This window comes from Rhipicephalus microplus, chromosome 1, assembly GCF_043290135.1.
Source record: "Rhipicephalus microplus isolate Deutch F79 chromosome 1, USDA_Rmic, whole genome shotgun sequence".
In the NCBI taxonomy this organism is placed as follows: domain Eukaryota; kingdom Metazoa; phylum Arthropoda; class Arachnida; order Ixodida; family Ixodidae; genus Rhipicephalus; species Rhipicephalus microplus.
Window position 1 is genome coordinate 99,830,228 of NC_134700.1, and position 25,611 is coordinate 99,855,838.

Sequence of the window (25,611 nt, forward strand, 5' to 3'; positions counted from 1 at the left end):
CACCAACGCTGGGCGGCGATTGAAGCATTCCCTCGCTCATCTTCTCGTTAACCCCACCGCGTATCATCTCTTCAATTTTAACAGCGCCGGCTGGAGCCCTTCCTTCCTGGCTTCCCGGTTGAAATAAAAGAGGATGTTGCGAGAAAAGTACGCGCGGGATGTGAGGTGAAGTGAGCTCAGCGGCGGCCTCGATCACTCATCGGCTTCTCCGAAACGGTGCGGGGGTGAACACGATGCGCGCGGCATCATCGTCCTCTTCCTCCGGGAATGCGATGACTCGCGAACGTATCCTCTCCTGGCGCGCGCTTCGCACCCCGAGAAACTTCGTCGTGGCAGGCTGAAGGAGTGAGAGAGGTGATCAAGGGGAGAGGAGGTTCGCGTGTTGCGTTGGGTGTTGCCCCGCCGCTCGAAATGGAGGACAACACGTACACGCTCGGCCACCGTAGGAAGGAAGGGAGGCGAAAAGGGATCGCGGGCGGATGGGGCTCATTGCGACCGTCGGCCAAAGCTATACAGTGTCGAGGGGGGGAACTGCACCGATTACGACGACGGGCACCGAGTGGACGATTAGGGGCGCCCCGTGTGTAGCGCGTATATACGTGCTCTCGTTGTGTAATTGCGCGGGGACACACGCGTATGCCCTGTGTACTACAAGCACCGTATGTAGTGAGTGCCGCTGGTTGCGTGCCGTCGTTCTTCCGTCGACACGCGGATCATTTGACCGCAGAGAGAGAGAGAGAGAGAGAGAGAGAAAGAGCAGCGGAAGGTCGAACGCGCGTGCTTCACTGCGAAGAGGACGGTGACCGGTATCACTTAGCGTTAAACACACTTGTTTGTGTGTGTGTGGGTATGTGGATGTGACTGTGTGTTTCTTTTCCAACCCGAAGTAACTCGGTCGTGGCCGTTGCGATTGCCGTCATGGAGGGATGTGGGAGGTGTAAAAGGGAGGGGGCGGTACGCGAGAAACGTGGCCGCCGTCTTCTGCAGAAGACGGCGCGACGATGGCACGCACGGCACGCGACTAATTCTCGCCAAGTTCTAATAACACTCGCCTTGTAATTGATGAGCGTTGCACGCCTTCCAATTGGGCACACTGTTCAGATACACGCGGTATACAGTGAAGCCAGCTCGCAGGGCGCGTTCTTTACTCACCGGGCTCCCGGTCTTTTCAAAGGCGTTTTTCTGTTGTGGCATTCCGTTGTTTGTCTCTCGTTCTTTCAGGCATGGTACGTTCTGTACATCATCTCCTTGTGTCGTTTTGATCAGTATCTTTTTCGTCTTTCGCTTTCACATCGTTCTTTGGTCCTCGCCTCACCGTTCGTGCTTCGCACTTGGTATACTGTTATTGGTGTTTGATAAATAATTCAAGGCTTCGAACTCGTTTGCGCCTCAATGTTCTTTAGTTTTAAAAGGTAGACGGATTTTCAGCAATATATATCTGTTTGGTGACTAATTGTACGCTGAAATGCGCTATACAGTGACCAAGACGGCTAATTCCTGTCATATAAAACATACCTTACTACAAATCGAGGCGGAAAATTCATAATTTTGCGAAAACGACGGTAACTTCTTCACTTTGAAGTCGCGTGTTGGGATGCTTTAATATAGCACGCGCATTAGGGAAGGTAAATGAAAGACCGACTGCGAAAACTATTAATCTGCCAGCCCTTGTCACTGCATTCCGTCGTTGGCGCATATATGGACAAGTTGGTCTGGCCTGTCTCTGTGATTCACTTGGATTGCGAGAATGCCAGGACCCGCGCTTTCTACGGTTTAACGTCCCAAAAGAACAATGTGAATATGAGGGACGTGGTATATAGTGGAGGGCTACTGAAAATTTAGACAATCTGGTGTTCTTTGACGTGCCCTCACATTGCGCACGCGAGCCTCTTGCATTTCGCTTCCATTGAAATGCGACCCACTGGGCCGGGTTTGAGCCTCCGGGTCAGCAGCAGAGCATTGTAACCCCTATAAGCCACCGTGGTGGGCCCGTACTGTAGAGATGTCTAGTTATATTTCAGTAGATGCGAAGCTACTGTTTGACCAGCCTGTGTAACGATGTCCCTCCGTACACCCCCACTGCGCATGTTCGCATCTAGTGCAGGCCCAGGAAAACACTCGCAAAACTGTCGCTCCTCTCTCCCTCTCTCAGCTCGCAAGGCCGACGCAGGCAGCGTCTGCTAGTAAAAAAAAACCGACTGCTCGCGCTGCGCAACCGTTCACTGGGCACTGGATTGCGTGGTCGGGATTCAGTCAAGGGCGTCTTTATTTGTTTCGGTCACGTGGCGACAGCTGCAGACCAGGACGCTTCCGAACCCGGTGGTCTTGAACCTCTGTTACCCAGAGCTTTATGCGTCACGCTGCAAGTTTTGCGAGGCCAGGGCAACCCTGGTATCCTATGGGAGTGTGGAAGAGGTAGGGCTCCAGACGGGGACGCAGCCTCGAACCGAACGCGCTGGGAAAGTGCACTGCTCAGCCATGCCCTCGAAGACCAACTTTGGGCCGTCCAGTGGGCAGAGGCCGCCGCCAGAGCTCAAGTGCTCGTGACCGATACCTAAATAAATGTTTACTACTACTACTATTAATGGCCGATACCTATGCGGGGTTATCTGCCCAGGTCCCTGAGTAACTCGCCGGACGTTTTTTTTTTATAAAGTTGCGTCTCTCTTTCTCTCTCTCTCTCTCTCTCGCTTGATGAGTGCCAGCGTCAACGTCGTCGCCAGTGTCCGCTGCTTCGCATCTACGCATGGTTCCTTTTAGCGGGAGATGCTCCAAGTTTTTTTTTTACGCTATAGAAATATCACTGTTTATCCACCTTTTACATGTTCATGGTATTCTCTCTGCTGTTTTGTTAGCTTTGAGAACAACCGGTATCAGGAGAACGAAAGCCTCCGATGCAAAGAGGTGTCTCGCGACTCTACCACTTGGGTAAGAGGGTATGCGCCGTCGCATCGTTAGAGAGTAGAATTGAGACGCGTACAATATTACTAGCGATGGTGAGGCCCGTTGGCAGGGACAATTGTTTCGAAAAAAAAAACTGCGAATTGGACGTGCGGAGTGTATACGCTTTCTGAAACTAACTTATACTGGCTAGCGCCCACCTATCCGGGTGAAGCCACCGTAGGCATTTTGCATGACAGCCTCCAGATAATCCGCTGTACGCGATGTTCGAGCATTTAATGACCGTTTTACGTCGATGTGAGCCGCTGGTCGTGATCGGGTGGGTATAAATGGTAGCGGTATTTGTAAGTCGTACACGATGAAAAAGAAAGTACACTTACAAAGAAACGCTTAACTCAGTGACAAGAAGACAACAGTCATGGAGTACAATTGTACACTCTTAGACGTGTAGACGGACTCTGTTTCTTTTGGTTAGATTTTTTTTTCGTGTTTATACAAGTACGCGAAGGGGTTATTGCATACTGCGTGGCGCGAATTGCCGCTGTCCTTGGCCCTCGTTCGGACTCGCTTGGTTGCCGAAGACCTTCGTACTTTTCCTTTGGCATTGTCTCTATGCGCTCGAACGCGTGGCTGCCTCTATGTTCTCGCCTCATTTTGCACGTGATACAGGGGTGCACAATTTTTTTATGCACTTTTGTTGTATTGATCGTGCAGTTTTTCTCGCGGTAATAACTTATCGGCCAAGGTGTTAAACTTTAGAACGCGGATTGAATCCCGTGGCCACGGTGATCGCATTTCGATCGAGCTGGACTGCTCGAGGCCCGCGCGTACATAATGTCAGTGCATGTTAACCAAATGGCGGGAACGATGTACTACGGCGTGTTTCGAAATCATGTCATGGTTATGACGCGTGTGTTACCCCAAATACGATTAATGAAATTTCGCTTTAGACGTCGCAGCAGTGCTCCATTGCATGGGATCAATTTGTGAACGGATCTATTGTCTATACCCGCTGGGCCTTGCAGACGAGGATTTTGTTGGTAAGAACATCTTAGTCAAAATCAAGAAGAATTAACTGGGCATGGAGAAAGCATGAAGTGCTCGATATAAGCGCTGGCCGTTGGGAACAACAGACTGGATTCCATGAGGAGGTTGGTGATTGCGCGAATGTCAAGTAGAAAATTAGGTTGGGCAAATGAGATTTGGAATAGGAGAGTGGTGATGTGGACACGTTAGGTGGTATTCATCTTCTAAACGGCGCTACCACACGAGGACGAAGAAAAAAAAAACGGGACAGGCGCTGACTTCCAACTAAAGATTTTACTCGAAAAAAAAAAAAAAGTATGGTTTTATACGAGAAAAGTCGTGTGGATACAGATGTAAACATAAACAAGAGTGAAGCCATGTGCGAGAATCCACCACACGCGTGTTAAAGCCATGTGCTCGAGAAAAAAAACAACACTTATCATGGAACGCCGCGTGACGATAAGATCAGTTCGCTCTGTCGCAGTGAAAGCTGACTAATGCACCCAAGTGTTAATTTACTAATGGGACTAATAAGCTTCGATGATTTCTCTTTTAAGGTGGCCCTTATACGGCGATGCATGACAGTGCAATTCTCAAAGCAGGGTTCGCAACCACACGCACTACATTGCGTTTCGATGTGCTATACACGACGTGTGCGATGTGTTTTGCAAACTAAGAAGTTTTCCAGTGATAAGGTGGTTGCAGCAAGCACAGCGCCCGGTTACTTGACAAAATATGGTAAGGGCGCTTGCCCACAGTATAGTATAGGCGCAGTCTGGTCGATGATTGCGGTAGAGTCTGATGCAGGCAGATGAAGAGAGTGAGCACGTATTGACACAGTGGCCCAACTATACCTGCAAGAGGGGCGCTCCTTCTCATTAGCGAGTCTCCTTCAGAGACCGAGTATCGCACGCTTCGTTGGCTGCCACGCACGGCCGCTCGCGGTTCAAGGCGAACGCCCTTCGGCGGCAATCCTGCGGGCTTCATCGGGTTTTCTTTCTCGTTGCGTGGTGCCCAGAATCGCTGGGCGCCTCATAAAAGACCGGAATATGCCGACTTTATTTTTTTTTTCAGTATAACCACGCCTCGTGCACACGTGTACAACCGGGGATGTTCGAGAAGAGAGTTACCTTGACTCCCCCGGACCGACTACTCGCCGCGTACAAATCATGCTACTGCACCTGGCATTTATTAGCATGTAGCGAAACAGAAATAGAGATAACTGTACATATGCATGCAGGTGCTCTCTACGCGTGTTAACCACGATAAAAAGTAGAAAAGAAAACGCGACAGTCACCGCTACCGTGATCGCAGCTTTAAGCCCAAACCACATAAGCGCGAAAATGCACGCGACAGCGACGAGCGACGCGACGTAGATCGTCTTCGCGCGATCAGTCGCTAGCGCAGGCAAACCTCATTCACGCGACGGCTTCGGCGAGCGAATTCCACTGTTAATGGCATGAGGCCGTCAACTCGCACCAAAAAAAAAAAAAAAAAAGAAAACGCGTAGCGAGCGGTTTCCAATTTAAAAATAAGATATATTGTTGTGTAATGGAACGGAAAGTGTTTATTATTGCCTTGCAGCACTTTTTTATATGCACATGCGTAATAAACATTGCGTTATTTTTTGTTGCGCCCACGTGACTTGGGCAGGGTCACGTGCACATATGTAGTCTTTGTCTTTTCCGGTATTTCGCTATTGGCTGCTTGAGCCCAGCACTTCCGGGCGATGAGCGACGGTTTCCAAATCTGGAGAACCGAGCGATCGCGCGAAAACGAGCACGCGACACGTCGCGCGAACGCCCTGTTTCGTCGCTCATAGCGTCGCTCGTCGCTGTCGCGTGCATTTTCGCGCTTATGAGGTTTGGCCCTTACTCTTTTGACGATACGTCCGTCATGCTGCGTCCTCCAGGTATATTTCTGGCGCTGCGATGTCTATGGGCAAGTGCGTTGGCTGCGCTGCACAATTCGCACAACTAACTGGGAAGAATAAGATGCACGGATCTCGGGTTCCAGTCGCCTTGCTCTAGATAATGCAAAAGGGATGGTGTGAGTTTTCGTTGTGTGAACGTTGTACCTTTCATTTAAAGCAGCAACACCATGCGTTTCGCTGATTTCATATTCGCACGAAATGAGAGTGTGTTTCGCTGTCTCCTCGCGCGTCGCTGTCCATGCATGCCACGCCCTCAGAAGCGGGGACAGAAAGAGTTCGTGCGCGCCCCTCGACGCCTGTGTTTCGCCATCATACCATTGAAGTTTATGCAAACCCGCGTCGATGCCGGCTGGCGGCAGAATGGACGCGAGTTCTATATAGTAACGTCGGGTGCGAGCCCGTGTCTGCGTGCTCAGCTGGCGAGGGATCATTGGCCCGTGTACGCTTGAGCATGCGCGTGGGCTGCATCATGCTGCAGAGAACTCGTGGGCGCAAAGGAGCGGCTACGGGCGCCGCTGCGAAGCTGCACTCCACCCTCCTTTCCCTCGCGTTTCAACAGCAGTCGCGAACTTTTATGACAGCGTGCGTACGGGGTCGCGCGTACGTGTGGCGACTCCATTGAGTGCGAGTCTTTCAGCGTGGTTGCGAATACAGCTGACGTAGCTGGAGGCATCCATGTCAGTGACGCGTGGCTTTTACCACGCGGCCCCGACGTGTCTGTCTTCGGTTGTCTGGACTGAGTGTCGAAAAAATGTATGCTTTACAAACGCGGCTGCATGTCGTGGGCGGTGATTGTTCTTTTTTTTTTTTCGTCACGTCTTAGTCGAAAATCGGTGACGCCCCATTTCCACGCATCTGTTGCCCATCGTTTGTGCAAGCCTAAGGGAAACCTCATATGCCGCCCTTCGCGAATTGTCATCTTATCTACCACGTTTCGCTTGCCTGAGCCACTTGGCTTTTGATTGCTTACACGTTCAATGTGCGTAAAAGGTAGCGCGTTGGTGTTACTCGTCTCCAATGTCTCTCACAATGCACTTCGCCGGATGTTCATTTGCGTAGCCTTTCTCTGACGAACGAGTGACGTCATTCATAAGCGTATTTTTGGTTCCCGCTCTACGGTGCACTTCTCTTTGTGCCTTGTTTGCAAAGCTTCGATTCGATCTTTCTCTATCACGGCATTGTGTCGCATCTCATGTCATTAAAGTCAACACACGCACGCACACACACACACACACACACACACACACACACACACACACACACACACACACACACACACACACACACACACAGTTATATATATATTTATGTGTGTGTGTGTGTGTGTGTCGTACGCGTTTGATGAATAACTACACTTCATTGATTTCGTGTGCACATTTGCCCTTTATATTACGTATTAATCGCTGGATCCAAGGAAACTGAACTTATATGTGTGCATTTTTCGCCGCATGCTTTACGGTTGCTTAAACTTGTCATAACATTCATGACACTCTCAAAGGAGCCGTTGTATTGCGCGCATTCATTGCTACTTAACAAATAAAAATACGCAAGTAAACGCATGTTTCCCACAAAACCGAGAAGCGGTTTAGGGCACAGCCTGCATGTATACAACCAATACGCTTTGTAAGCGCTATGCATCAGATCAAGTGAATGGCCGATATATATCTCTCGCCGGTGTAATCGTTGTCGTGGGCGTCGTTGCAAGCGGCACACATATAGTTTGTGTAGCACTCGTCCTGGAGTAGGGACTGTGCCACGGTGCACGTTTAGACTACGCGAGCCGGTTCATGCATGCAGCAGAGCTGCGAGACTGCGACGAGCCTGTTTAGTATCCGGCCGCTGCCTGTGCGAGGCGTCGACTGCAAAATTCGCAGCGTTCCTCCAGCGTTGCGTGTGATTGTGGCCATTCCTGGGAGCGCTGCAGAGTGTTGCGCCATTGGGTAGCGTGGTGCGGACTCGGGCCATCCGAGTCCCCGGAGAGGACGAGTAGAGAAGCCGGAGAAGGAGAAAAAAAAATGTTTATATACAGTATTTACATGGTAGCGTGGTACAACATGAAAAGAGAATCACACACGAGCGCCTCTGCGCTAGCGTTTTTATACATCGTCCGCCTTCCCAAGATCCCTTGCAAAGAAAATTTATGCGCAGGATACTCCAATGAGATCGTCGTCTTCCTCTCCGTCCCCGAAGAGGGAAAGCCAAACACCGCCTCCCTCTGAACCTAGGAAAGGGGGCAAGGCATGCCCAGTTCGCTGTTTGGTGAGGGAGACCCCACGCGCCAGCGTGGCACCACAGTGAGATGACGTGGAATCCCATGCGCAAAGTCGCTCCCTGATGCAGCCAGGTTGACTCAAGCAAGGCAGAATACCCCGTACAGCTGCTGGGTCGACGCTGCTTCGGAGTGTTGCTCTCGGCGGCTGACAAAAGCTTGGCCAACGACTTTTGTGTCAAGAGGAGCCGGCGACGTGGTTTTTCCCGATTGTCCGCGTCCGTCGCCGTCCCGGTGCAGGGTTGACTCATCAACAGCTGCCAGGTGCCAGCAGGCCGCGAAGACCACGTGGAACTTGGGCGAGGCACAACAGCACCCCCGCCGCCAGATGATACATCGGGAGGTCGAGTTGTTCCATGCAGCTCGGCCGGGTCGATGTCGGCGACGTTCCGGCAAGGCTCTTGCTTTCTCGAAGGGCCTGGTCAAACTGGAATGCTCCAAGAGCTGGCCTCTGCGCCCCGCTTCGGTGAAAAGTGGGTGACAAGCTCCAAGAAACGACCTTTGTCAGCCACACACAATGCGACAAGCACCGCGTGCACGCCACTCTCATCGCCAGGCCTCAGATTTTACAAAGCAAACATCTTATCTTAATAACTTAAGCTCAAGGAAACAATGTGCATACTAATCGGGACAAGTGTCCAGTAACTCTTTCATACGTAATTCCATTTGGAATCGAGATAACATTATAATCAAGCTAAACAAGCAAACTGTAGAGCTCGGGACAACGAGGGAGTCAGTAAAAAATTTCTCTATGCCCTCACTGTAACACATTGAAAAAAAAAAGAGTACACATAAACTAGGTAAAGGTAAACAAAAAAATCAAACAAACCTTCCGCGTCTTTTGACGAGTCAAAACGCTCGACTTAGGGCGTCTGCATTTGTATGAAGGCCACCTCTCTTGTAGCGCACCTCGAAATTGTGCTGCTGCAGTGCTATGCTCCATCTGAGCAAACGACCATTCTTAGGTGACATTTGGTGTAACCAGGTTAGTGGAGAGTGATCAGTTTCTATAATAAACTTAGAGCCAGCAACATAGCAGCCTAGTTTTTGTACGGCCCAAACAATGCAAGCACATTCTTTTTCCGAAGTGCTATAAGCCTCTTCCCTGCTGCTCAATTTGCGACTCAAATACAAAACCGGCCGCTCCTCTCCACTCGGGTCCGTCTGACATAGCACTGCTCCTAAACCGCGTTCGCTTGCATCACACTGAATAGTGAAAGGTTTTGCAAAATCCGGTGCCCTCAAGACGGGTTTCTCACTCAATGCGTGCTTCAGCTTCTGAAAAGCGTCTTCCTTCTTAGAGTCCCATTGAATGTTCACAGGTTCGGTCTTGCGTAAACTATCTGTCAAAGGGCTGGCAATCTCGGAGTAATTCGGGACGTAATGCTGATAGTAACCTGTGAGGCCGAGGAATGCTCTCATCTCGGTCTTAGTGCTGGGACGACGATAACCGACCACCGCGGCTACCTTGAGTTCGGACGGTCGACGACGCCCATTTCCTACAATGTGCCCTAAATAGCTTACTTCAGCACAGCCCAAATGACATTTCTCTCTCTTTACCGTAAGACCTGCATTTTTGATCTGTTCCAAAACCATCCGAAGGTGTTCAACATGGTCTTCCCATTTGTCCGAAAATATCGCCACATCGTCTAGGTAAGGCAGCGCAAATTTCTCGAGCCCGTGGAGAACCTTATCCATCAGGCGGCTGAAACAATACGGCGCGTTCTTGAGCCCAAAGCTCATCATCAAAGGACGAAAAGTGCCCAGGGGTGAGATAAAAGCAGCGTATCGACTCGCGCGCTCTGTCAAAGGGACCTGCCAATACCCCCTAACAAGGTCTAACGTAGAAATGTATTTCGCCTTAGACACTGTCTCTACCCTCTCTTCAATGTTAGGAATAGGGTAAGTCTGGTCGACTGTTACAGAGTTCAGGCGGCGATAGTCCACGCATGGCCTTGGATCACGGCCCGGAATCTCAACCAAAATCAAAGGCGAGGTGAAATCACTGTCTGCTTCGATGATAACACCTAGGTCGATCATGCGGCGAATTTCGGCCTCTAGTATCTCTCTCTGTCTAGGTGACACCCGATACGGCTTACAGCTGATCGGCTTGTTAACCGTCAGCTCAATGTCGTGCTTAATCACATCCGTTTTGCCTGGCTTCTCGGAGAAAACGGTAGCGAATTCCTGTACTAAAAGCTCTAAATCTTCCTCTTGAGCCTTACTTAGGGTGTTCCCTGTGTCTACCCTATCTGACAATGTGCTGCTGACCGTGCCATCGGAAAGACAAAGGATTTCCGCGCCCTCATCCTCAGGAACATTGAGTGCAAGGTTTACTACTGCTTTTCGTCGCATGTAGGGTTTCATTAGGTTACTGTGATACACTTTGGGGCATTTCCGGCCCCACTTTACCTCGTAGTTGGTGTCTGAAAGCACTGACATCACTGTCGCTGGTCCCTCCCATTGTACGTCCAGCTTGTTTTTTCTTGAAGGGCACAACAGCATCACCTCATCGCCCACTCTAAAGACTCGCTTTCGAGCTGACTTATCGTAACGGGCCTTGGAAAGCGCCTGTGCTGCGCGCATGTTGCTCTCCACCACTTCGCGTGTAGTCCCCAGTCGCCCCAATAAATCCAGTACATAGGAAACCACATTAGGGTCCTCCCCATATCCAGTCCATGACTCTCGTATCAAGTGCAGCGGACCTCTCAAGTTCCTGCCGTAGACAAGTTCAGCCGGACTAAAACCCGTACTCTCGTGTGGGGCCGACCTCAGAGAAAACATCGCAGCTGGTATACACCCCTCCCAGTCACTTTTATGCTCAAAGCACAAAGCTCGCAAAACGCGTTTCATGACCGAGTGCATGCGTTCCACAGGGTTCGACTGTGGATGGTGAATAGAGCTATGCGCGATTTTTATCCCGCAGCGTTCTAGGAATGTAGTCGTAAGGCAGCTTGTGAACACACTTCCGTTGTCACACTGTATCTCCGAGGGAAAACCCACCCGAGAAAAAATAGACAACAATGCGTCCACCACGCATACTGAACTCAACTCTTTCAGTGCGATTGCCTCCGGGAACTTGGTGGCAACGCACAGCGCGGTTAGGACGTACCGATATCCTGATTTAGATGGAGGCAGAGGCCCCACGATGTCAATCACGAGCCGACGGAAGGGTTCTGTGATTATTGGCACTAGTTTCATTGGTGCCTTCCATTTGTCTGTTGATTTTCCTATCCGCTGACAAGTGTCGCATTCACGGACAAACATCTCTACATCCTTCCAGCACCCGGGCCAGTAGAACTCCTGAGCCAGCTTAGCTTTCGTTTTCTTTATACCTAAGTGGCCCGCCCAGGCGTTGCTGTGGGCCAGGTCGAGAATGTTCCGCCGGTATTTTAGTGGAACTACCACTTGGTTGTAGACCCGCCCTTTACCGTTCTCATACCTGCGATGCAACACCTCGTTTTGGGTGTAGAACGAAACGTTCTTCCTAGAGTTACCTTCCTTATGTATGGCATCTAGCAGCATAGAGAGTGCGAGATCCGCCTTTTGATCGACCACTAGCGTTGCACGGTCGGTTCTGGCTAGCTGACACCAACTGGTGGACGCGGGTGTTAACACCGAGCCTGTCACCAAGTCCTCGTTTTCGGGCGTTAGAGATATTTCCTCGCTGTTGTCGACCATAGCCCCAGTTTCCGTCTCGACAACTCGCATGGCAGACTCATTTTCCGTCGCAACTACCTCAGGTTTTCCTACACTGCCCTCGGACGTCTGTTCCCCAGAGGGTGAGCTGCTCAGCTGTTGCGTCAGCTCGCGCGCCTTCGAACGGGTAAGGGCCATGCAAGCTATTTCGGTGGCAAATGATTCTCCACGTGTTTTTAACATTTCCTCAGACTTATTTGAAAATAGGTAAGGGAAGTGCTCCGGAAGGTTGGCTGAAATTGCTGCTTCTGTACACAATTGGCCGAAAGGGCCCTCGATTACAACCCTCGCTATCGGTAGGCAGACGCTTTGCTTTTCTGCCACTTGCCGAATCCAGGCACACTCTCCTATATAGTCTTCGGAAGATACGCAACTTGGATGCGCTACATCCATTGTGGCCGCCGAGTCCCTCAATACCCTACACATTCGGCCGTTCACTGAGAGTGTCCTCATGTAAGGCTTCAACAGCTTTAAGCTATCCTCTGACTCCTGAATTGTGGCAAATGCCATGTGCCTCTTACAGCTCCTGGCCATGTGGCCCTTTTCTCCGCAGCTGTAGCAAACAACTGGCTTCCGCGCTTCTAACGCATGCGCTATGTCACCAGGCGCCTTTGAACCTGATGAAGGTGCCGCCTTAGTCCCCTCACTGTCCTTTCCCTGCTGACTGTCTAATAACTTGGAATTCTCGGGTTTCCAGTTATTTCTTGCAAACCTCTTGCGTCCCTGGTTTCCCGACCAGCTTTCTACCTTTTCACTCTTTTCCGAAGTTCGTGGTGTACTGCGGAGACTACGGCGTGAGCAGTAATCTTCGGCGAGTTCTGCTGCCCTGTTCATGTCTACGTCTTTCATCCTATCCTGCACCCAAAGCCTTACCTCCTCGGGAATTCCCCGGTAAAACTGCTCAAGTACCATCAACTCAATGACCTTGTCATGGTTGCCATAGACTTGCGCGCTTTTGAGCCACTCTTCAAAGTTGGCTCTAATTTGGTAGGCATAGTCTGAATGAGATTCGTTGCCCCTCTTAGAGTGCCTGAACCGCAGGCGGAAAGCCTCTGTCGATAGGCGACATTTTCGTAGCAATGCAGCCTTTACCCTGTCATACACCTCGGAGTCCTCTTTATTCATTCTTGCGATAACATCGGACACTTCGCCTGGTAGTACGCATATCAGTTTTTGTGGCCAAGTCTCCCTACTAAACCCTGCATTTTCGCATGCTCGCTCAAAATGCACGAGGTATAATGCAATGTCGTCACCCGCCTTGAAGGTGTGGATTAGATCCTTTATCTTTGATTCTCCACCCCCTGAATTTCGATTTCCCACGGACATACGAAGCTCCAGTTCTTTCAGACGGATTTCATGTTCTTTATCCTCGCGATCCCTCCTTATTTCCTCCTCTCTCTGTTCACGGGCTAAGCGCTCACGTTCCTCTTTCTTTGCCAAAATGGTTTCTCTGGCCTCAATGGCCTCTTCTAAACTCACTTCCTCTTTTCCCAAGTGCTCCAAAATTTGTTGTTTTCTTTTAACCGAGCCGACCGAAATATTCAGCTCCTGACAAATTTCGAGGAGTTCTTGGACCTTAAACTTCTCCATCTTAGATATGCACACCGTTTCTCTTCTAAGGTAATTTTGCCCACGAGCCACCCAATTCTTGGTCTGCGAATCAAAATTTACCAAAATCACCCTACCACGTTACCGACCATCTGCGCTAACGAGTCTGGCGAAAAGAAGAGCAAACACGCGGCACTCACCACTTCGATGCAGCCGACGCAGGCGAATCCCATAAGCTGCCAGCCACTGTTGCGCCATTGGGTAGCGTGGTGCGGACTCGGGCCATCCGAGTCCCCGGAGAGGACGAGTAGAGAAGCCGGAGAAGGAGAAAAAAAAATGTTTATATACAGTATTTACATGGTAGCGTGGTACAACATGAAAAGAGAATCACACACGAGCGCCTCTGCGCTAGCGTTTTTATACATCGTCCGCCTTCCCAAGATCCCTTGCAAAGAAAATTTATGCGCAGGATACTCCAATGAGATCGTCGTCTTCCTCTCCGTCCCCGAAGAGGGAAAGCCAAACACCGCCTCCCTCTGAACCTAGGAAAGGGGGCAAGGCATGCCCAGTTCGCTGTTTGGTGAGGGAGACCCCACGCGCCAGCGTGGCACCACAGTGAGATGACGTGGAATCCCATGCGCAAAGTCGCTCCCTGATGCAGCCAGGTTGACTCAAGCAAGGCAGAATACCCCGTACAGCTGCTGGGTCGACGCTGCTTCGGAGTGTTGCTCTCGGCGGCTGACAAAAGCTTGGCCAACGACTTTTGTGTCAAGAGGAGCCGGCGACGTGGTTTTTCCCGATTGTCCGCGTCCGTCGCCGTCCCGGTGCAGGGTTGACTCATCAACAGCTGCCAGGTGCCAGCAGGCCGCGAAGACCACGTGGAACTTGGGCGAGGCACAACAAGAGTGATCGTACGAAACGCGCCGAACTTGATGCGCACACAGGCAGCACGTACCGCGTTGCCACGCGCATTTTCGCTGCTGTTCTCGCGTCGTTTTGTGTTTGACGCGCTTCACCGACGGGGCCTTTCGCTGTGGTCGTGTATGTGCGCGCGCGGCTCGCACAGACGGTTGGCCGCCCCGATCGGCAACAGCTGTTCCGTCTGGCGGGGCACGCGTGTCGTTCACGCTGCTGCGCCAGACTGTGCGGCTGGCGCGCGCGAAAGGGAGACGGGGGGAGGAACGAGAGCCGCTTGTTCTTGCTGCCTCGTAAGTCCTGCGTGCCGCTCAAAAAAGACAAAAAAAAAAAGAGTCCGAATAGTGCGTTACAGTAAAGCGGCCGCTCCATGGCCGCAAAGAGTGCGCGGGTATCAGTGTGCGAGCAGTGCGCGCGCACCGTTGAATAAGTTCGTTCTTCTGGTTACGAATTAATGGCGTTAATGACTACACGGCCCACCGGCATGTCTCGTGTGAGGCAATACGTTACCTTGTGGCAGCTGGTTGTGCAGCTTCGCTGCCACGTGGGTATGTGGATCAGATAGATACTCAACGGCGGTGTACAGACTGGGCGCCGCCATACGGTCCTCTCGGGGCTGCGCCAAATGGGCGGGACTTCCCAAAGAATGCACTGCCGAAGCCTTGACGTCAGCCTTTGTACACTCACGCGTAGTCCAGCATAGCGGCATCTTGCCCGCTCCCGTGAAAATATATATAGGTTCGATTCGGCTGCCATGATCGTGCATGCACTTGCGAACCCGCGCTTTTTTTTTTTGTTCCAGTAAGCGTCCATAATGAATAAACCTGGATTCAGTTCGATTTCAGTGCTGTTTTTGTAATTGCTTACAATTCAAGAAGTGCAGCGTATCATGCATGGATATCGCATTTGAGAGAAAGACAACTGTGCATATTCATAACCATTGCTGTAACATGCTAGGTAACAGCATAGTCCCTCATTACCTATATAGCTCAAATGTTGTAGACCCGTGTGCTCAGATTTGGGTGCACGTAAAAGAACCCCACGTGGTCGAAATTTCCGGAGCCCTCCACTACGGCGTCTCTCATAATCATATGGTGGTTTTGAGACGTTAAACACCACATATCAATCAATCAATACCTTTATAGCTCGATAGTTCCTCAATTGAAGGAAAACGTATTGAATTGAAGGACTGTGGCAGCATCTATAGTTGTACCCGCTGCTTCGCGCTGTACATTACTGTCGGTGGAGTGCAACTCCATTAACGCGGTGCGACGACTTCCCTCCATAGTCCCTTTTGAAAAAAAAAAAAAAGTGTACAATGCTGTGCACTGCAAAGCTCACTTGTTGGTCACCGTTTTGTTTTCGTTTCTGTTGCTGGGATTCACACCGTCGCATTTGTTGCGATCGTACACTCAATGCGTCGGGTATCTCGTTGTCTGTGCAGGTGGCTCCCTGACTCTGTGTCCGCTGGCGTCGGGCCGGGACACGTGTTGCACTCAGGAGACCGAGCTGAGGCTACGAGAGGCCGCGTGGGACCACTTCCGCTTCCGGTTGAGAGACGCCACGGCGCCGCTGCGGAGATTCCTGGACGACAGCCTGGCGCTCTTCCGCGGTGAGTTTGCGTCGCGCCGAGAGATATGTGCACACTATATGCACACACTGAAGTCGAATATACCTATCATGGCCTCTACTGATTTGTTTCAGAATATTGTGATTGTAGTTTTTTTTTTTCAGCCATGAGCACTACCTCTTTCATCTGTTAGCATTTTTATTGCGTCCGGATAAGAGACGTTTTTTTTTTTTTCACATGAGCGAAAGCTCTTAAAGGTGAAGGTAAAACGTCCGTCGTCCGCAAAAGAACACTTCCCAGCGTTGCCTATCAATAACCAAGCCACAGTTGTGCGCCATGTTGATTTAACCCACGACCTACTGTACTCCAGACCTGCCCAGATAGCTCCTCTCCAGTGCCTGCGTCTAGTTTGTATCTTGGCCGCTAGGGTCATAACCGACGAGTGGCGTGGCACTTGTCAGCACCTGTTCGCTGACGTTGCCTTCAGCGTTTGTGGTCATATTTTGACCAACAGAGCAGTGACAGTGCGTGATTATTATGCACAAATAAAAATAATTCAGAAATTAATATATTAAAATTTGTTAAGAAATTGTTTGAATTTAAATGAACGCGACACCACATAGGCTGTCCTACACTATGTAAGTCTACGGGTTACCACGTTCGTCAATCAGTGTGCAATAAATACTTAACCACACTGAATAGCTTACTTCATCAACATTTTAAGTTTGCAGAAATAGTCACATACATACCGGCCGTTAATTACAGAATGCAGGCATTCTTACTCCCGCGCTGTCCTAACAGTCATAGAGTAGCAGACGAACCGGTTATAGGTAGCGCCACTCACGGTGAGCGGTTGGACGAGAGCGGGGACACGCGCTGCCATAGGAACTCCGCCATATGGGTAGGTCAGGAGTACAGTAGGTCGTGGTATAACCTCGTCTAACCGCTCATGCGCCTTGGAGCAACCGCTGTCAGGCCACGCCCATCGACGGAGACAGCTTGTGCAGCCGTCTCGCCGAGTTTACGCGGCGTGGCAAGAGGCGAGTACGAGCGACAGAAGGTCCGTCCTTCTACCATGGGTGTCACATCCAGGTTTGCACGTTAGTTCCTGGCGCTGTGGTTTAGACAATCGTGCATGGTCTGTGACAGGCTGTGGTTGGACCCTACCCTGTCTTTGCCAAGGAAAGACCTGGCATCAGCCAAGAAGGCCTCGTTAAGCCCTATAAGATTGGCCAGCTTCGCTGTTTCTTAAGCGTTACCCTGCTAATGCAAGCTTATTCTTTTCTTTTTGTATCAAGCCACCAGATATTCTTGTTGTTGGTCTAATTGTTTTGAAGATTATAGCTCTTGTTTTTCTTCACTGGCTTTTGCTCGATTTGCACTTAATTGACTTACCGAACATCATACACTTTCCCGGCCGCAATCTAAACGATTTGCGTCTGCGAGCCGCGTTGTGGCCTTCCTGTTTATTTAGTTCTTTTTTTTCATCTTACTTTCAGGACGACACGGGTAAGGTAGTATCAGGTTTCCATCTGAAAGTCCAAGACAGATCGTGAGGGGAGGTGCGCACTGGATGTTCAGGTGCAGGCACTTGATGGGTTTTCGGCGAAGAACACATAGTCTGTGCTGTTCTTTTTTTTGCATTCGCGCTTGATTCATAATTGCTGAGCTGACATAGCTCAGCAATTATGAAGTCTTCTTGTTATGTAAAGACGTAAGCTCGGCGAGTTGATGCACATTCGTGTTTAAACAAACCGCGACAAAATCACAACCCAAAAGCACGAAGGAGACAGGAGGACGAGCTTTGTCGTTGTGTTGTTTTTCGCGCTTTTTCTGACTGAATTACCCTATTTCTTTGCCAGTGTAGGGTAGTGTGGTGGTTATTCTAGACAGGATTTTAATGTCGCTGCCTTTCCTTCCTCTCCGTCCTTTCAGTCATTCCCCTGCAAAACGCGGATCTCCTGCTTGTGGTATCATAAATTTAGTGGCGGCACGCGCTGCAGGCTTCGCGACCATTTAGACGCTCTCACCCCGGACGTGTCGTTCATTTTAAAGACCGTGCCATTCGTGTACATGTTGGGGTCAATACCGCAGTGCGACTACACCAGCTGTTATTAGGAGTTTTTTTCTTTCCGCTGTTCTCTATAATCTATGTCAATCCCGCGGTCGACGAGAGCAGCGTCTCTCGTATCCCATCACTTTCGCGCAGTGCAACTCGCAGCGGCCGAGACGGGCGTTCACATATAAAACTCCGAAGAACCCTTTACGGCGGCCACTTGTGCGACGTGGCCGGCAAGTGCTGCATTATGGCCATTACGGCGTGCTTTAAGCGCGCACGCTGTTATCGCTAGTACTTAATCTAGCTCTAAAAGAGGTCTTGCCGAGGTTGTGTATTTTGAGCGTTCGAGGTATGTGCGTGGCAAAAGGAATCAACCAATGAGAGGAAGGAAGCTCATTGTTAGCGCAGTTGAAAAAATTGTGATATAATTGGTGTTGTGGTGATTAAAAAGCGACCTGCTGGTCTTGATTGCAGATCATGTGCCTAAACTCTCCGGGACAGTTTATTTTTTTTTCTGTTCAAATGCAGAGGGGAGAGAGGTGGAGGTGCACATCGAAGCCAAATACACAGGGTGTAATCATCCGCTTGTAGGCGAAGAAGGGGTGGTGACACAAGACTGGAGCGATCATGTTTCAAGAGCTTCTGCGACGTGCAGCCACACTGTTGTGGCGTATATATATATATATATATATATATATATATATATATATATATATATATATATATATATATATATATATATATATTTGTGTGTTTGGGGGGGGGGGGTGTCCCGCGTCAATCACACACAAAAGGCGCTGCCGCCGTTGGCTTGCCTTGGCTTGGCTGCTGCGGTCCTGAGAATTTGGCTAAGCGAGACCTCTTACGCCCCACCCCGTTTCGTCGTGTCGAGTCGAGATCGGGTCTGGCCGGCCACGGTCGCGCGGGGATGTCGGAATTGAGATGACGCACGAGTGGCCGGCGCTGTGCGGTGGCCCACGTCTTCGAGAGAGACAAGAGAGAAAACGACCACGAGGGAATGAGGAACTGGACGGTCCACTCCCGCGGGCAGCAAGAGCAGGAGAGCGGGCGACACACGCAGCCGCCGACAAATCAAAAGAACTCACACCGCGCGAGAAGATATTACGCGCACTCCTTCCTATACTCGGAGAGCGAGGATGGTGCGGGTCGCCCACTGCCGGGATGGCCGTGGTGCCCCTTTTATGTTGCCGTTCTGAAACGGAAGAACACGACGAGGCAGAAAGAGCAACATAGAGAGGGGAAGGATGGTGTTCGGGAACCGCATTCCTACGATTCTGAGCGATCGCCGCTTGATCCCGGCGTCACCCGTTTATATAGTTAAGCCTCGGGGGCGCGCGGTCGACGACCCCCCCCCCCCCCTCTTCCCCCATTTTTCGGTGCCATTGCGAGATGCCACCGGTGCCGGGAGAGCACCTCCGCTGCATCGCGTTGGGTGTCTCCGACTTGCGCGGCACGAGCGTCAGACGCCACTCCAACATTAGGGACAGTGTTATCAACTAAGAGGGAGTATTAAATTGATGAGGGAATAATTTTATTGACATTGAACGAAGACAGTGTTAGTGTTGCGACAGCCAATTGAAAACGCGAGCAAGCATTGGACAACGCTATGACCAACGCTGTACATACACTGCGTAAGACAAATCCTCACTAGACGAGTCTGAAGCAGCATCCGACATTTGCCAGTGGATAGCTAACAGTTGACGTTATTGGCCACTAGCTACCACGAGCAGTCATTTTGCAAGACTATACGCGATATTAGCTGACCTCCAGCAAACTCCAGCGTTAGCAATCATTTAGCAAAGTTAGTGCACAATTGTCCGACCAGCTGTTGCACGAAATTCGCTACAGGCGCCTCTTGCGCTACGAAGTTTGAGATCACGCCGACAATTATCATCGATATTGCGCGCGTCTGAGCTTTGTATTCGCGCTTGCGGCTTCAAACGTGTTTTGTTGACGTCATTTTCTACACTTTTATTTTTACATGCCGATTAGCATGCGTAGTTTTTTATGTACGCTAAGCAATGTAGCCGCCGTTGCAACGCGTAATCGCGCGGTTGGGGTGTTTATCAGTCCGCCCTCAATTTCTCAATGTCAAGGAGTTGTTTATTTCCAGAAGTGTAAGTACTTGTACTAGCTAAATTAGAACACCGGGGAAAAAATAGAGTCTTGCTTATCATTCAAACGGTGTCCGAACTTTCATACTTGTATAACCCACGGACGATAAGCTCCGGAGTCATATTTCGCAGGAAAATTTTTGTTGCAGCCGGTCACGCATTGGCTCCAAAACCATGGACGAAGCGATGTCAATAATTATTCACATTTATATCTCAACATTTCTCCCGCGGCAGCGTCGTCAGTTGCTTGTGCTCTCGCTTGTAAAACGAAAAGCACACGAGAAGCGTGCTTCACCGCATCAGCTTTCACAGTGCGGAGAAGCCACCTTTGACGAGCAGGTTGCGTCTGCATGTTCTACAGGGGGCAGGTGTTGAGGAATGCGTGGTTACCATAACCAACGTTTTTTACCCTTTGATTGAAGAATGCACATGGCAGAGCTTTCTTCAACTTGGGGTGAAAGGTATGGTGGAATCTTAGGAAATGGCTACTCGACCAAAGCTTGGCAGCGCCTTGGGCCAGGAGTACAAAATAAAAACAATGCAAATGTAGTGCCTGACGATGTTGATCAGTGGCGATGAAGATGACGCTACACGTGTGTAGGAGTGTGGCCTTTCGGGTGCGAAATGTCGCCTAGGAACATTCTTTAAAGCTCTCTCTATCTGTGGCGCCAGCTTGCAATTAAGATTACGTGATGCTCCGAAGAATTTCGTCTCGCAGTGTTCCATTTCAGCAGCGTTCACAACCTCACCATGCTCAGTATTCAAGTCCTAGCCGCGATGTCTGCGTTGTTATGGTCAAACTGATCAGGTCTTATGGACTATATTTCATGTTGTGTTAGCCATCTCGATGGAGGCGGAAATGTTGTAGGCCCGTGTGCTCAGATTTGGGTGCACATTAAAGAACCCCAGGTGGTCGAAATTTCCGGAGCCCTCCACTACGGTGTCTCTCATAATCATATGGTGGTTTTGGGACGTCAAACCCCACATATCAATCAATCAATGTGTTAGCCATCCGTATTTGAGTAAACTGTATATCTATTCCCGAATGTCTTAGATCTATTTTTGTTTTATACCTATTTGTTTTCTTCGGATAAGAATGTCCTATCTACCTTACTTGGGCGCGTCCGCACGCACGCACACACAAATACACATACGCACGCACGCACGCACGCACTCGCATAGGAGCGCGCGCACTCTTAAGTGAGTGAGTGTTCGACCCATGTCCTATGCGCTGGGCACTATTTGGATTGCCACTTCGGGGGAGGCAACTGGTGGGTCGGCGTTTCGTAATTCTCTGACGCGCCTCTCAGCCTCCTCAACTGTTCCGCGTGGTTACTGCAAGTCGAGCGCTTAACGTTTACCGCTCCCACGCGAAAACCCCGGCTTCGCCCAACGGTTCTCGCGTTCGTGAGGGAAGCGCCTTGTTTATTTTTTCGCTAAGAACGTTCGTGCAGGAGGAACTTTCAGGCGGGAAAACAAAGCCTCTCGCTGGCGTGCACGAGTCTCTTCTCGTTGCGACACAGATCTAAACGGCTGTGCAGATGGTGCGGCGCATAGGAATCACAAGCTTGCATCCGCCGGTGTCTCTGGCAAACAACCTGAAACAAGTTGCAGGTGTGGAGTCCTATATACGGGCACCTTGCAACTGTGCAATATATATGCGTGAAATTTGAAAATAATTTTACCATAGTTGTGGAGAAGCTTAGAGAAAATAAAGAAAGGGGAACTGTGACAGTGTGCACGTGAAATGTGAAAGAACAGCCCTGGGCACAAATACGCGCACCAGAAACCAGGTGAGGCGCGCGCCACGTGATCCTGCCGGTAGCTGTCATGAGGATAATTCTAAAGCGAGTGGTTCCCGCCTTATCGAAGTGATTGGTTATTGGGCGAAGCCCAATAACCAATCACGAAGCCATATTTCAGAATGCATGAATTATACTGGTTGGTAAACGAGAGTTGAACAATTCGGCCTTTCTATCGTAATATTCGTTCTGAACGAACGGTAATAGAAATATCATGAACCGAAATGACGATTATTCATGTACTGAAAGAAAATAATTATTATGTCTTATAAAGCATTTCAGGCGTATGTCTCGGGAATAAGTCCCCTAGAGGAAGGACGGAAGAATTCATTGGAAGGCCGAGGTCACTATCGAACTGCACTCGTTTCAAACGGTACGTTTCCCGAGGTATAGCTCCACGAATTCAGCGCCAGGTTTTCGAACAAGGTGCGGTCGATTCGACAGTGGTTGAAATTTCTAGCCCTTTCCCACGCAATACGTGTTCGACAGCTGCGGCCTGGGTTCCTTGAATATTAAAGTCGCGATTGTGCGCACTGAATGCGACATATCTCTTCGCTCAGAGAAGTAATCGCCGGATAAACTCGAAACGAAAAGGCTGAATGCGGTCGTTTTTGCGGTTCCCACGTACTGGTTTCTTTAAAAGGAGCTGGTTCTCCGGGCAGCCTCTCCGGGGCGTTCACACGAGACACGTCCGGTCATCCATCGACCGGTAGCGCGCCTCATAGAATACAGCGTGTGAACGCGGCTTTCTCCCTCGCACCGATATATTTATTCGTATCTTTATTTTATCCTCCGAGTCTCGATCCCCGCATACCGTTGAAGGTACGAGAAAGACGGTGGTACAGACAAAATATTAATACGAGTCTCGGGGGAATAGACCGCAGATGATCGCGAGTCTAGACTAAAAACAAACCTGTTTTTCCCCCTGTGGGCGTAATGCGAATAAATGCCCCGGGCTAGGTTAAAGAGTCCCTGTAACAGCTCCCGTTTATTTTACCTCTATCTCTCTCGGAGTCGCTGTTCCGTTTCGTTATGCGAGCAGCAAGCAGGCGCAGGAAATACAGGGCGGCGGTAAAGACGCAGTAACCTGTAGCACGTGCAATGAATTCGTCGCTAAGGGCAGTGGAGCGTTAACCAGCGTCGCTTTATTTTTCTTTCTGCCGTCTTGTTTTTTTTTGTTTTTTTCCCTGGTGCGTTTGCCAACGCGCTGGAATATTCTCTCGACCGGTTGCGAGATCTCTTAGGTAAGGGTTCCTTGGCAGCGGAACTAACTATGGGGGAAGCAGGTGGTCCTCCCATTATACTCGTAAAAATTTTCGTACAAAATCAAATGTTTTCGAGCCCCCAAACACTTGTGAGGGAAAAGAGAAAGAGAAAAAGAAAAGAAAATGCTAGCCGGTGAGTGCCCGCTGTTGCCATTACGCAAGAGGAAGAAGAGCCTGTGTCGAGTACGAGGATGCAGGAAAGGCGTGGAGGTACAAAAGCGCTAAAATAAAACTGGCTGCAGACAAGGGCGCTTCACTGCACCGCTCGGTATCCTGAGGTGCATGTGGTCTCGGCTGGGCGCTGTGTGTTCTTTATTTCTTCTTGCCATTAAATCTTTCGACATAGTGGCTACACAGCTTTCGCGAAAGACCGAGTTTGATTGGTACAATTTCCATTTAATAAATGTTTTCTGCCGCTTTCGTTCGTTAATAGCTATTATTTTAACTCAGCTTTTTTATTTCCATTTTTTAAAGTGAACATGCTAAAGAGCTCTAGTGTGTTTTTTTCTGTTAAGTAGAATGCGGGACAGCTTCCATGCCCAACAGCGTAATTGGTTGGAAATCTCGTCTATAGCAACGCTTGTGCAAGCCGGTCTTACTTAACCGGGATACCATGATGCCCTATTTATAACCTGACAATTCCTATAACTTTCCGTTGTGTTTCGTCCTTCGCCTTAGGATGGCACCAACGTTATTTTAGCTATAGGACACTAATTGTAATGAGTGGTAAAGCAATGTCATTACCGTAATGAAGGCATTTTAATAATATAGCAATACAATCGCTATCGGCCGATATATCGGTTATTGATAGGCCTCGCTGTTTGCGACCACGGAGATTGTGACAGCCTCTGGAAGTCCTCTTGCAATGTGGACTAACAGCCATCTGAGCAAGTGTGCTTTGAGTTATGGGCGCGGTTTCTCGGAGACCACGTACTGGAACTTGTGTAAGGCACCTGTGGTGACGTGTAAACGGGAGTTGTGGCATCGCTGCGCACTTGTCGTCATCGAAAGGTCACGGCTAGGGTTACTGACGTTCCTGTTCTGGTTCTCTCTAACGCAGCGCAGTCGTCAAATGAAGCAGCTACGTGTAGGGGCTTGTTCTACTGAGGCCTATTGGTGCTTGTTGCGTGACATAGTGTTGTTGTTGTTGCAAACTGTTGAGAGGATCGCGAATGCGAGCAGTTCCACGCAGGGTCGTTCGTATACAGGTAAATATCGTGTGTACTCGACTGTAACGAGAGTTTTCATTCATTTTTTTGTTATATTAAGCCGACCATCGCTTTACAATTGAATGAAGAAGTAAACTTTTTTTTTTTTCCTGGACGCCATCAGAAGTCACCCCCCGTGTTACGATCGAATAGATACCTTACCGAAGCAGACGGTGCTGTGTGGTATGACAAAGTGCACAATTCGGTTTTATGCAATTTTGACACGCATGCGTACATGGGCGGTATTGATTTGGCGACCTCGAAGAATTGACTTCGTTTGCCGAGGGCGCGACGGTGACATTTTTACCACGTTTTCGAGAGCGACATCTAAACTATAGAAGGTACATGCACTGAGATAGATAGATGAATGGAGAACTTTACTGAACGTTCAGAGGTGCGCGACTGAGCGCGCAGCGGGCCTCCCACGTTGAGCTCCCACATACACCGAGAGACTGAAACTTTACGACCACACTGCTGTCGTGTACAGCGCCGTACTTACAGAGAGCGAATGACATACACCGGACAAGTATACTCGTCTTCCCGGTGGAACGTTCTATACACTTTGCTGTTATTGTTATTTGTTAAGTGTGATAACATGCACAAGTATGAAAGGGGCATGCTGAGCATTGCTACAAAAAGGAGCGCACTGCATGCTCCCCCCCCCCCCCCCCATCATTTTTTTTGAGGAGAGGATAAATAGGCTTAACTAAAACAGGAGGAAAGAGTTGCAATGTAAACGAGTGCCGGGAAGCGCGTACAAAAGTAGCACACATGTAACCAAGAAAGAAACATTCCGAGCGGCGCCGTGCCGTGGCCATCGCTTCAACAAATGACCGCTAGCTCGCAATTTCCAGAGTGGTTGACCCGCGTTGACCCTTGCTGGAAGGAGCACTCGCACTCGAAACACCGCTAAGTGAAGTGTGCGTTACGCCGGCCAGCTTTATTATCATCTTGAAGCTAATGCGATTGTCGGTGCTTGCCAGCTGGCAAACTGCGGCCGCGTGAGAGATCTGCCGTTGGCTTTGATATTTAATAGCCGACGCAAACGCGATTGCGAAATGTCTCGGCGCCATCTCCGCCGTTTCTGTGCTTGCTTAATCGGTGTTAACCGCTGAAGTAAAAGTTAGCGAAGTACGACAATTTGTTATTTTTCTAGAGAGAAGAAAGTAATGGCAACAAGGACGGCGGCGAGCTTCGAGGAGCGATGGCCTCGGCGTCGTCGTCCCCGTGTTTCAAAACTGAAAATACGAATGTCTTCCTTCTGTGGACCCCGGTTCACAC

General features: G+C 49.8%; 1 protein-coding gene across 1 annotated transcript in view; it reads left to right on the plus strand.

Annotated features, from left to right (window-relative positions):
- Nucleotides 1–25,611, plus strand: part of dally (division abnormally delayed protein) — a 119,189-nt gene that overhangs the window by 48,664 nt on the left and 44,914 nt on the right. Inside the window, exon 2 of the mRNA XM_037429644.2 lies at nucleotides 15,736–15,903. Coding sequence (XP_037285541.2) covers nucleotides 15,736–15,903 — 168 coding nt within the window. The remainder of the gene's footprint in view (nucleotides 1–15,735; nucleotides 15,904–25,611) is intronic.